This window comes from Acanthochromis polyacanthus, chromosome 4, assembly GCF_021347895.1.
Source record: "Acanthochromis polyacanthus isolate Apoly-LR-REF ecotype Palm Island chromosome 4, KAUST_Apoly_ChrSc, whole genome shotgun sequence".
Lineage (NCBI taxonomy): Eukaryota > Metazoa > Chordata > Actinopteri > Pomacentridae > Acanthochromis > Acanthochromis polyacanthus.
The window spans coordinates 9,612,485-9,626,578 of record NC_067116.1 but is presented as its reverse complement, the minus strand read 5'-3'; the positions used below and the strand labels follow the sequence as shown (position 1 = coordinate 9,626,578).

The window sequence follows — 14,094 nt, the reverse complement described above, 5'->3', positions numbered from 1 at the left end:
ACTAGAGGCTCTAGGATGTGTATGGGCTGTGGAACATTTTAGAACGTACTTGTGGGGAGGCATGTTTACTCTGCAAACTGACCACACACTCCTCATTTACATGTTCAACCCAGAGAAAGCTACTCTGTAACCATTGCATATACATAGACTTGGCTTAAGACTACAACCATATGACTACAAAATAGAACACATAGTTGGGAAGTCCAATGTCGCACATTCACTCTCACGACTTCCTTTGCCAGAGACAGAGTACAGTGACTATGTGGAAACGTATGTGGACAGAGTGCTGTCAGTGACGATGCATTAGGTACGAGCCATGAGCATTGAGGACATAAAACAGAAAATGACAGAGGATGATGCACTGAGACAACTAAAGTCGACTGTGGAGACAGGAAAATGGCTGAATCCAATTCCAGAGGAATTACAGGCTTATAACAGATGTGCTGGAGAGTTGAGTACATTTGATGGACTTGTACTGAGAGGACACAGAATAGTGTTACCAATGGCAATGGTGAAACAAGCACAGAAGATTGGACATGAGACTCACCAAGGAGTGGTCCGTACAAAACAATATCTGAGGAGCAAGTTCTGCTGGCCCAACATGGACCTGGATGTAGAGACACTGATAAGAAACTACTCCACCTGTGTGCTTAATCAGCCATTACATGAAGATCAACCTCTTCCACCACTAGAGTTACCACCGAGACCATGGACCAAGATCGGTATCGATCTAGTAGGACCTATCCAAAACCAGTACATACTGACTGTGATAGACTACTATACGTCCTTTCTGGCTTCTGATGTCATCACAACCAGGAAGGGCCGTATAATCAAAAAGCCCATCCGGTACAGAGACAATTGGAAAAAAAAAAGAGAGACAGAAAGAAAATGTTCTTATTTGGTGATTGTTGGTATCACTGACTGTTATAAAACTGAAAAAAGTTGTGATTCTTTCAAGAATATTGCAGATGGCTTTTGTTGTAAGTAAAGGAGGAAAATGTAGTATAGTAATGTTATTGAGTTAGCGCGAGAGCAGCTAGAAGGAGTGGCAAGAAGACGAGAAGTGAACGAGACAGAAGGCAGGGATGGTGACATGGAATACGTGCAAATAAATAACATAAAACTGAACTAAAGGACTGTTTATTTAACAACACGATATCAGTCAGATACCAGCAGCATTGTGGACAATCATTTTTGCAGCAAGCTATATTAATATGAGCTGTCTTATACCGAATCCATGACTGCTATCAATTATAAACCATATTGACAGATTTTCTGATGTTCTGCATTTACAGTTGACAGTGAATAATGTCAACAATGTGTCAAGACAAGTGGCAGGGCCACAGTAAAAACTGTAAAACATCTTGACAACTTTGACAGCAGTCTGTGAGACTGTGCACTTTAGGCAATTAAAAATGTCACTATGCTGTGCACAGTGTGCAGCAAGGACTGTTAGCTGAGCTTTATCGGTGAACAAAATGACTATGTAACACACCTTACTTGCTGTTACTACACAGAACATTCAGCTGAAGCTCAAATGAATGTTGAAAATTAATAATGATCAATTATTTTCCATCATTAATTTAGCAACTACTATTGTGCTGTTATGGGGAATGAAGAGGGCGATCTACTATAGTTGACCTACTAAACCTTTACCCCAAAACACAGTCAAAGCTGCTGAAAAACTGGCATCTCATTAATTTGCAAATCACTGGAATGGATGCTGATGATATCAAGGTATGCATTTTTACCTCCGCCAAGGAGGTTATGTGACACCCGGTGTTTGTGTGTCCATCAGTCTGTCTGTCTGTTTGTCCTTTAGCAAGATAACTCAAAAATGCCTGGGCAGATTCACATGAAATTTTGAGGGGATGTAGACTATGGTAAGAGGAAGAGCTGATTTAATTTTGGTGGCAATCCGGAAAGGATCCTGGATTCTGGATCACTTTGAATTTTTTAGTATGTTTTAGTACAGTGATTCTGAACCATTGGGCCCACCAATGGGCCTCTAGCGCCGACTAGTGGGCCGCAAAAATCTTTCAGTTCTGCACATGTGGGCTTGGAGAGGGCTGCAGGACCGCAATACAGCTTCCCACCATTTGGTGGCAGTGAGACGTCAGCGAGTTGTTTACACACCCCAAAAGGAGCGACAGTAGAAGAGGTTAACTCATGGCTCAACTATGAAGGTCTCGGCAGCATTATGGAGAAGTTTATGAAACGAAAAAATGAAGATAAGTGAAGTCAACCTATCATCAAAAACAAAATGTGTGCGCAAGTATAACCCGGACTTTATTAAATTCGGCTTCGTGAATGGAGGTAGCGAGGCAGAGCCGAGGGCGCAGTGTGTGGAGTGTGGGCTTATGCTATCAAACGAAGCACTGAAGCCTTCAAAATTAAGGCGGCACCTGGAAACGAAACACGCACAACCAGTTGGAAAGCCAGTGGATTTCTTTAAGAGAAAAGAGCTTGGGCTACAGATGCAGAAGAAAACTATCATATCGTTGACTGGCAGTGCTAAGTGTGCTTTAAAAGCCAGCTACCTCGTAGCCAGACGTCTGGCACAGAATAAGAAGGCGTTCACCATCGCAGAGGAATTGGTTCTGCCTGCCACTGTGGACATGTGCCGTGAGATGATCGAGAGGCTGCTGCAAAGAAGCTGATGACTGTTCCACTCAAACGACACGATGAGTCAACATATTGCTGACATGGCCTCCGACATACAACATCAGCTTCTGGAGAGAATAAAAACTAGCCCATGTTTCTCTTTGCAGCGAGACGAGTCCACTGATGTAACAAATGCAGCACTGCTATTGGTTTTTCTTCGCTATCGCTGGGACAGCAGTTTGCAAGAAGACAGTCTTTTGTGGAGAGCTACCAACCCGAACTACAGCTAAAGAAAAGCGAATGTAGCGAATCCGCTGCATGGATAACTACTTCATGGAGAACGGCCTGGACTGGCAGAACTGTGTTGGGGTGTGCACTGACGGTGCAGTGTCAATGACTGGTAGGCACCAAGGCGTCATCAAGCAGATACTTGAGCGTGCGCCAGAAGCCAAATGGACCCACTGTTTTCTCCACCGTGAAAGCCTTGCAGCAAAAAGGATGTCACCAGAGTTCCAGGAGGTGATGGATGTAAGTGTGAAAACTATCAACATCATAAAAAATAATGCTGTTAACTCCAGATGTTTTGCTAAGCTTTGTGAGCGCTTGGACGCAGATCATGTCCAGCTGCTCTATCACAGTGAAGTGAGATGGCTCTCAAGAGGACTCGTCCTCAAGCGTTTGTTTGAGATGAAGAATGAGGTTTTATCTTTCCTCATTGAGAAAAAATCTCCCCTTGCACATTACTATACCAACACCAATTTCACAGCTAAACTTGCCTATCTCTGTGACATTTTTTCACACATGAACCAACTAAACATCTCACTTCAAGGGAGAAATAGTAACATATTTTTTGTTGCAGACAAAGTTCAAGCTTTCAGGAGGAAACTTGCTTTGTGGTCTAAACGGACCCATGAAGAGAGAATGGACATGTTTCCACTTTTGTCTGACATTTTGGAAAACTCTCCTCAGGTGAACATCAGTCAGTCAATCCTTCAGTACCTCACACAACTGGCAGAGAAATTTGATTAATACTTTCCACAAGATCCCAGAGAGGGACACATGTGGGTTGTGGACCCATTTTCAGTGGATCCCACTTTAAATGATGTTGCCTTACCCTCACATCTGGAATCACAGCTTCTGGAAGTTTCCACTGATAGCACTCTGAAGGGGCAGTGGGACAAACTGGACCTAGGCTCCTTCTGGATTGTTGTTTCAAAGGAGTACCCCATTCTGGCACTGAGGGCTTTGAAACTCCTTCTCTCATTCACAAATACATACCTGTGTGAATCAGGGTTCTCCATTGTGGCCACAACCAAGACCAAAGCTCAAAACAGACTAAGAACATCATTGGAGGCTACCCTGAGAGTGAGCCTTTCCCCTATTCCACCCAGACTGGATCTGATCATGTCTGAGAGGCAGGCCCAAGTCTCTCATTGAGAGGTGAAGATGAAATGGGAGTTGTAGCATGTTAAACTGGACTGTTGTGACTGTTGTTATTGATCATTTGTCACAGATTTGAAGAGCAACTTCTAGTTCTGCCGTGCAAAAATGAAGACTGCTAAATTGTCAAATTCATCAGCAGGTTACAATATTTTAATTTGCACTTTATTTTTTATTTGCAGTTTGTTTATTTAATTTGAAAGTTTTCTTATAATTTATTTATTTATTTTGGTACAACAGAATTTTATTTATCAGAATTTCTCTTCAGTTTTTTAGTCAGTCGAAATCTAAAAGTTTGGCTTGGAGCCATTTGCTGTTTTAGCAATTTGATTTGTTATAATTGCAACAATTGCAATGTTGTATGTGCAGGTTCATACACTTGACTATAAGTAAACATCTTTGAGATGATTGCAGTGTATAAGATTATTTATTTCACAAGGTTTTAACTTGTTAAACTATAAAACAACTTGATTTAGTTATTGATTACAAATCGAACCAAGACTCAGATGAATTACAACGAAAGTGCTAGTATTTGGATGGGTCCCGGGCCACTTTACTCCGGGAAAATTGGGCCCAGAGGTTAAAAAGGTTAAGAACCCGTTTTAGTATGTGGTCCAAAATATGACAAAAACATCATAGGTTAATATGTCGTCCAACAAATTGGAACAAGGTGTCCAGATAGCTAAACTGGTTAAGAAGGCGATTTGTAAACAGAACTGTGTCAGACACGCAGGTTTGATTCCAGCTCATGATCCTTTACTGCATGGGTTTCCTGTTTTCCTCTCTATCCTTGGTGGAGGTCTGCACTCTGAGTGCTTTTCTAGTTTATATTGTAAACAAACCTGTGGAGGCAATGTTTGAAGGAGTACATATATTTGTGTTTTATATGTGTTACCTGTGTGTCCATGCAGAGGTGAGTGTGGTCGTGGCAGGGTTGGGGAGGTGCTGGACGTCACGATCAGGCTCTTCCTGTTGCTTGCCCGACAGCTGAGGACAAATAACAATCTCAGTTCAGTGACTTCATCTCAAATCAAGTTTAGATATCAGACCAGTAAAGTTCAGATTATGGTGGTACTATTTACATAACATCTAGAATTTCAAGAAGCTTTGTAATGAACTGTACAAACTTCGAAGTCATTCATTTCTCTTCTCTGAATATCACCATGGCTTCTGTTGGCATCTGTCTACATTTAGCTGTAAAGCTCACACAGACAGTCACTAATTATTAAAGCACGTTTACAACTCACACACTGTCATGAAGGAAAAGTCAGTCATTTGTAATGTTTCCAAAAATTGGAGTACATGCCTTTAAGCTCTGCATCAGTAAAAGTGGGTGTCCAATCTAGGCCATCCAATGGCATGTGTGTGAATGTAGCTTTCTTATATGTGCTGCAAATAAGCTCAAAGATGTTACAGTTTCACTGTAGCAAGAGCTCTAGCACACTTTAGAACATCACTGTCCTACAAACACTAGGACAGTGTTGTCACACAATGACATCAGACAGTTACAGCTGCAATCACACAACACACAGCTAACAGTCACAACTATGAACAGAAAAGACAACATTTGTAAATAAATCCCCCCCTTCCCTCCTCCTCCCCAGACACCAACCCTTTTTTGTTAGTTTGTTTTTATTTATTTATTTGATTAATTATTGTTATTTATGCTTCTTAACTTGAGAGTGATTGTTTGTCTATATATGTAGCCCAGCGACAGAGTGGCGACATGTCCAGGGTGTCCCCTGCCTTCGCCTGAGTCAGCTGGGATAGGGTCTAGCACCCCTCGTGACCCTAGTGAGGATAAAGCGGTGTATAGAACAGAAAAGAAACCCTTTAGTGTCATTGTATAACGAGTATGCAATGAAATTGGGAGCGCTGCTCCATTTGGTGCTTAGAAAATATATACAATGAAAATAAAATACAATAAAGAATAATTAAAAATAGAATAAAAATACAGTAAGAGCTTTAGATTGCACATACATGATAAAGTGACTAAGAGATTCATTGTAAATATTGCACGTGTAGTGTGTGTTCCCAGTGATGTTATTGTTAATTTTGTGTTCGTGTTTTCTTGTTGCTCAGAGCACTGATGGCTCTGGGGAAGAAACTGTCCCTGATTCTATTTGTTTTTGTTTTATGTGCTCTGTAGTGTCGGCCAGGGTGCAGAAGGTTGAACAGATTGTGACTGGGGTGGGATGGGTCCTTGATAATGTTTGTAGATCTGCTGAGATAACGAGAGCTGGCGATATCGTCCACGGAGGGGAGGGGGCAGTCAGTGATCTTCTGGGCGGTGTTGATCACTCTCTGCAGCACTCTCCTGTTGGCTGCAGTGCACCCAGCATACCACACTGTGATGCAGTATGCCAGGATGCTCTCAATGGTGGCTCGGTAGAAGGTCAACAGCAGCTTCTCCTCCAGGTGTTTTTTTCCTGAGCACTCTCAGGAAGTGGAGTCGCTGCTGGGCCTTCTTCACCACCGCCGTGGTGTTAACAGTCCAGGAGAGGTCGTCAGAGATGTGAACACCCAGAAGTTTGAATGAGTGGACCCTTTCAACGCAGACCCCATTGATGAGGAGTGGGGCCGGGTCCATGCTGTGTTTGCAGAAGTCCAGGATGAGTTCTTTTGTTTTTTGTGGTGTTCAGTGTGAGATTGTTCTCTGAACACAACACTGACAGTCTCTCAACCTCATCTCTGTAGGCCGACTCACCTTCTCCAGAGATGAGCCCGACCACGGTCGTATCATCAGCAAATTTGATGATGGAGTTGGAGAGATGGGTTGGTGTGCAGTTGTGTGTGTACAGTGAGTACAGTAAAGGGCTCAGTAAACAACCTTGTGGGGAGCTGGTGCTGAGTGTTATGGTGGGGGAGTGGAGTGAGCCGAGTCTGACAGTTTGCGGGCGGTCTGTTAAAAAGTCTTTTATCCATCTGCAGATGGATGTGGGCAGTCCAAGGAGAGAGAGTTTGTCAACCAGAATGTCCGGGATGATGGTATTGAAAGCTGAGCTGTAGTCGATGAAGAGTATCCTCACATAGTTCCCCTGGTGTTCCAGGTGACTCAGCACTTTGTGAAGAGCTATGGTGATGGCGTCCTCAGTGGATCTGTTTGCTTTGTAGCCAAACTGGTGCGGGTCGAGTGTGGGGGGCAGTTTGGTTTTGATATTCTCTGCCACCAGTTTCTCAAGGCATTTTGTGATTATGGGTGTGTGAGCGACGGGTCGGTAGTCCTTTAGGCTGTCAGCCGATGTCTTTTTGGGAACTGGGATGATTGTTGATGATTTTAGACAGGGAGGGACGATGGCTTGTGACAGGGATTGATTGAAGATTTTGGTGAAAACCCCAGCCAGCTGGTTGGCACATCCCCTTAGTACCTTTCCCAGTACTCCATCAGGACCAGCAGCTTTCCTGGGGTTTACGGCCCTCAGCACCCGTCTCACTTGGTGTTCATGGAGTGTTAGGGCGCCAAGTAAGACGGGTGCTGAGGACTGTAAACCCCAGGAAAGCTGCTGGTGCTGACGAAGTACTGGGAAAGGTAGAGAATGGATGGATGGATGCTTCTTATGTTTCAGCTTTATTTTTGCATTTTGTATTACTATTTATTTTTGGTGTTTTTGTTATCGGTAGCAGACCGCCTATTACCTGTTTACATATATAGGGGAAAAAATGGAAAAATTTGGAAACTTTTTGTATAATTTGTACCATACATTATAGTGTTACCTTGATTACTAAAAAGACCTTAGAAAGAATTTGGGGTCATCTGAAAATAGCAGATATCTCCAAAAAAAGAAGAAAAAAAACAAACCCAAAACAAAAGAAAAAAAAAACATTTGTAAATTAATAATCAAGATATATTATCAAGTTGTAACATCTAATACATCTTTGAATATCTACAACATTTTACAATTTCAATAAACAACAAATGAAACAAAGCTATTTAAACTGGTAAATATGCTATAATGTATTTGTCCAAAGACACAAACAATGTAGAAAAGATTGAGCATTCCATCAACATCTACTACTACACTGGTCTACAATATTTTTAAAAGTTGCCAGCTTCTGAAATAAATTGTATCAATCCTTATGTATTTTGATGTGCTGAATTCAAATATGAAATCCATTTTTTATGATTGGCTACCATTGTTGAGATATCCGGCACATGTGTTTTTTCTACCCTTTTTTAATGTGCGAACAGTGAAAGTTCCCAACAAAATTGTTACTTAAGGCTTTTTAACATGCTTAAAGTTACTTAATATGCTTAAGTTACTGTTTTACCATGGTAGTAAGAAGATACAAATTTTGGATGTTTATCAAACAGTTAAACAATGCAGTTTTTTTAATCAGCATCCCTGCAGTGCTTCTTCACTTTTCTCTTGTAGATATCAGTGGGTGCATCTCTGATGACAGTCCAACAATAATCAGCTAACATTGATGGACTCCACTTTCCTTGGTACCTTTCCTCCATGGCTCCAATATCTTGGTGAAAGCGTCCACCATGTTCATCACTCACTGCTCCACAGTTCAGTGGGAAAAAAATCAAGATGAGAGTGCAGGAAATGGATCTTCAATAACATGTTGCAGCCAAGCCTCTTGTATGCTCTGAGGAGATTTTCCACTAAGTCCATGTAGTTTTCTGCTTTATTGTTGCCAAGAAAATTGGTTGCAACTGCTTTGAAGACTTCCCATGCAGTTCTTTCTTTTCCACGTAGCACCCGGTGGAATTGATCATCTTGGAGAAGCTCACAAATTTGAGGCCCAACAAAGATTCCTTCATTTATTTTGGCTTCACTTAGCCTCGGGAATTTTTGAAGAAGGTATTTGAAAGCTGCTTTTGTTTTGTCCATGGCCTTCACAAAGTTTTTCATTAGACCGAGCTTGATGTGTAATGGTGGCAACAAGATCTTTGTGGAGTCAACAAGAGGTGGATGCTGCACATTTTTCTTCCCAGGTTCAAGTGACTGTTGGAGTGGCCAGTCTCTCTTTATGTAGTGGGAGTCTCTGGCATGACTATCCCATTCACACAGAAAGCAACAGTACTTGGTTTAACCACCTTGCAGGCCTCGTAGGAGGGCAACAACTTTCAGATCACTACAAATCTGCCACTCATGTTCGTGTACTTTATGTATCTCAACAGTTGCTTCATATTGTTATAAGTTTCCTTCATATGGACTGTGTAGCCAACTGGAATTGAATTTAACGCATTGCCGTTGTGAAGCAATACAGCTTTTAGACGTGTCTTCGAAGGGTCAATGAAGAGGGTCATTCCATGTAGTTTGACCAGATGGTGGTTGCCGCACCATTTTCAAATTAGTCCTAAATTTGCATGTCATTAGATAGTCATAAAAGTACTTTCTATGCAAAATTGTAGGCCTGTAGCTCAAATAGATTCTGAGTTGTAGGGGTCTGAAATTTTCAGAATTTGGGCTATAAAAAGCCTCGCCAGCATTTTTCGCATCTTTAAGTGGTTATTTCTCAGCCTCTAGACATACCAGAGAGCTGTAAGTTGGTAAACAAGGCCTCTGCATGTAGCTAGTGCCCCACAAACATCCTCAGGTGTTTCCCTACACTCTGCAGGCCATGGGGGCTTGCTAAAAATTCTCAAAATTAAGAGATACCTACTCACGAGTGGGGTTTGGGACCTTAAAAGTACTAGAAATACTGCACAGAAGTGTTCTGACACCCCTGGGTTCCATTCTACACAAACTTGTGTGATAACTTAGCAAACTGGAGCTTTCTTGGTACCTCAGTTTGGAAAATATGAGCTCCCAAAGTTGGACGAGATTATTAATTGGCTATTTTTGGTGGCAAAAATCTCAGTGTGGGACAGGTACCAGAGACCCCAAATTTTACTGCAAGACAGTTCTATCTGTCTTCTATCACTGGACAAAAAATCAGCAGGGTTATATTTGTAGTTACTGAGATATTCTTACTCAAAATGGCATGGGTAATGTCAAAATCGTTTTTTGCTTTTCAGTACTTTAAATTGGGATACAAGTATTAGTAGTCATTCCAATGGTAGTATTATGTATGCTTTGTTCTTTTTGAAATGTTAGTTGTTAAAAGTGACTACCTTGGGGGTCACGTGATGGCGGCGACGTGAACGCAGCATTTCTGTGAGAGCTCCGTGCCACTCGGCTCTAATTTTGTAATTATCCTGATTTTGACTGTGAACTGGTGGTAATTCTGGCAGGCTCGTTTAGTGTTATGTCATTGGAGAACTTCTGGCCACAGTCTTTTGATGAAATGGGGAAAAGTTTAAAAGGCAAAGAGAAGAAGGATTTGCCTTCACCGTCGAGTTTGAGTACGCAAGATGGCGCAGACCAGTCTGGCTCTGAAAACGTGGCCGAATTGGACTCTGCCCTTGCCAAGGCTTTTGAATTGATGACAGCAAATATTACCAAAGTGCTTGATGAAAAACTGAGCCCTCTGAGCGAGGGCATTCACAGACTGACTGCGGAGTTCCAGACTGTTAGCAAGCGTGTCGACGAAGTGGAAGCTAGGCTACTTGAAACCGAGAACTCCGCCACGGCACACGAGCCGAGGATTACCGAGCTGGAGGCGCAGGTGGGTGCCCTTAAAGAGAGTCTCGACATGGCAGAAAACTATAGCAGACGCCTGAACATACGCCTCGTCGGTCTGCCCGAAGACACGGAGCAGGGACAACCTACAGAGTTTTTCGAGTCATGGCTGCCTCGTTTTCTCAAAATTGAGACTAAAGCCGGCCGTATAAAGTTGGAGAGAGCACACCGGACCCTCGCACCCAGGTCGGGTCATAAGGCTCCCAGACCGCTTCTGCTGCGTTTTCACGCATTCAAAGACAAACAGAAAGTCATGGAGGCAGCGCGTCGTGTGGGCCGGGATGGCGCCTTACTGCACAACGGGTCCAGGATCGCGTTTTACAACGACTTCAGCATGGCGGTGATGAGGAAGAGGAAGGCATATGATGCGGTGAAACAACAACTGCGTGAGCGTGGGATACCCTATGCCATGTTTTTCCCGGCCACTTTACAGGTGTCTCACGAAGGCTCTAAGAAAAGGTTTGCCACCCCAGAGCAGGTACGCAGCTATGTGGACTCCTTACCCTGATCACCTCATCCAGAACTCTCTTCAGTATTTTCATCTCTTCAATAAGAAAACAAACCTGTAAGGTAAAGACTGACTTTCTTCGGCCTGTGTCGGCTGAACTAGCTTTGGAACTTTGGCTTTAGATCATACTTACACTTTGATGGTTGATATATATACATATATTTGTTTCTTTTGACACCTTTTCAACTCAGACATTCCCTAAACATTTGCATTTTTCTCAGGATAATGTATTACTTTAGTTTCTATTTCTCAGCCAGTGGCGTGGTCACTCGTTGTCCACATTCCTTTTTACTTTATTTGTGCATTGCTGGTGTGTTGCAACTCCGAGAATGGAAGTTGTTGGATTGATTCCCTGCTATTTAACCCTTTAAGCTTCAGTCAATTCCAGCCGTTTTCAGTACAAAAAAATCGCTAATATTCTATTTTTAAATAAAAAAATTACGAAAAATACGGGGAATATTGGACGCGCATCGGGAGGTGCATTTCCTTGAAAACGACCGATTCGGGGATTTTATACCGACTTCAGGACATGTTTTGGACAAAATAGTTTACTGGCTTGTGTCATCTGATGTAAAAGGTTGGATTATGGCCGTTTTTTATGGAATCTTTTTTTTGTGTGTAATAATAAACCCGGAAATGTGAGTCGCGCTGTGTGCTTTGAAGCCGTGTATAGAGAACGGATGGATGAATATTTGTTTTTGTCGGACAAATGTGTTTTTCTCACCCGCTGTGGTAATCGCATCTGAAAGTGGTTTATACCGGCGGATTCATGAGAATCTAAGCTTTCGATCGGTGTATAGTGTTTGTATAATCGCGTTTGCACCCGTCGGACATTCTTGAAATTCCTATGCAAATTAGTAGGTGTACCGCCGGCGGTACACTGAAGCTTAAAGGGTTAAGGGAAAGACCCCTTTGTCAGTGTTACTTTGTTTATAATTGCTGTGAGGTTCATATGTTCTGTTCTATTTTAGTTAGCTCAGGCATGGTTGTTTCAGGTTTTGGAAGCTGCAATTGGGAGTGTTACACTATTTCTACTTTTCTTTTTGTATTTACTTATTGTGGCTCAACTGTGTGCTTGGAAGGTCTGGGGTTTTGAAAATTATGTTTAGTGATGGCTGACCGTAATAATGTGAAACTGTGTTCCTGGAATGTGAGGGGTCTTCGCAAAGCTGCTAAAAGAGTGTCAGTTTTGTCATTTCTTGGGAGAGAGAAGGTCTCAATTGCCTTACTTCAAGAAACTCATTTAATGGATGAAGACATTGTTAAAGTACAGAAGAACTGGGTTGGACAGGTTTTTGCAACGTCTTACTCGTCTTTCAGTAGAGGTGTAGCAATCCTAGTGAATAAAAAACTTGCTTTTCAACCTCTCAGCTGTGTTAAAGATAGTCATGGCCGCTATATTATTGTTAAAGGAGTTCTGGCTGGTAGATTAATTACTATTATGAACCTTTATTGTCCTCCCAGTTATTCTCCTGATTTCTTATCCAAGGCCTTCATAGACTTTGCTGATCTGACTTCGGATGAATCCATTGTGGGAGGAGACTTCAATTGCCATCTTAATTCCTCTCTTGATAGATTTCCAGCAAGTACTTCTGTTTCAAAGCAGGCTAGGATGCTCATCTCTATATGTAAGGATATTGGCTATTCAGATGTTTGGAGGGAAATTCATCCAAATGATTCTGAGTTCACTTTTTTCTCGCCCCCCCCATAGAAGTTACACACGAATAGATTATTTTTTTATTCCTTTGTGCAAAATGTTTTTAGTTCAATCATGTTCCATAGGAAATATTTTTCTGTCTGATCATGCCCCCCTGTTTATGGTTTACTCTCTCCCTGGAGGGAAAATATTTTCCAAAAGCTGGAGATTACAACCTGCCCTCCTGAAGGATGAAAGATTTGGATCCTATTTCATATCAGAATTCAAAATATTTTATTCTATTAACTCCCTATCTATAAATGATCCCTCCATTATCTGGGAAACATGCAAAGCCTATTCCCGTGGCCTAATTATGTCTTTTGTAGCATCTAAGAGACGTCTTAAGTCTGTACAGCAAAGGTCCCTTGAAGCTAAATTACATGATTTGGAGAAGCTATATCTTTCTAGCCCTCACCCAAGCATACTCTCACAATTGACAGCTACTCGCACTGCTTTGAAAACTCTGTTAATTCAGAATGCAGAATTTTTGCTTAAATTTGCAAGACAAAAGTTATATGAGTTTGGGGATAAACCAGGTAAATACCTTTCTAACCTTGTTAAAAAGAGAGCTGAATCCCAGACCATAGTTTCAATTGAAGATTCAAATGGTATTAAATCATTTGATAGCAAAACCATTAATAACGAATTTGCACTCTTTTATTCAAATTTATATAAATCAGAGCAATCAGATCTTGCTCCAGCCCTCATGCACTCCTTTTTTTCAGACATTAAACTTCCTGTGGTTTCTGATGCACATAAATTAATGTTGAACGCTCCCATCACAAGGGATGAGGCCCTGCTTGCTTTAAAATCGATGCCCTCCGGAAAGGCGCCTGGACCGGATGGGTTCGGTTGCGAGTTCTACAAAGAGTTTAGCAATGTACTTTTGGACCCTATTTTAGCCATGTTTAATCACTCTTTTCGGAAAGGGATTCTACCTCAGTCACTGCGCGAGGCAAATATCTCCCTCATCCTTAAGAAAGGCAAATGTCCTTATAGATGTGCCTCATACAGGCCAATAGCTTTACTTAACTCTGATCAAAAACTACTCTCAAAAATTTTAGCTATGCGGCTGGAGAGAGTTCTACCTGGAATCATTAAAGAGGACCAGACAGGTTTCATTAAAGGACGCCACTCCACTGATAAATATGAGACGCTTACTTAATATTATTCAATTTTCAAAGGGTTGTAAAGAGCCATTACTTGTTCTTTCCCTCGACGCTGAAAAGGCGTTCGATCGCGTGGAGTGGCCTTATTTATTTTATACTTTAGAA

At 41.8% G+C, this 14,094-nt stretch overlaps 1 protein-coding gene across 1 annotated transcript in view; it reads right to left on the bottom strand.

Moving 5' to 3' along the window:
• mast2 (microtubule associated serine/threonine kinase 2) overlaps window positions 1-14,094 on the bottom strand; it is a 181,913-nt gene that overhangs the window by 54,816 nt on the left and 113,003 nt on the right. The window contains 1 exon segment of the mRNA XM_051946956.1: window positions 4,940-5,031. Within this exon segment, the coding sequence (XP_051802916.1) occupies window positions 4,940-5,031 (92 nt within the window).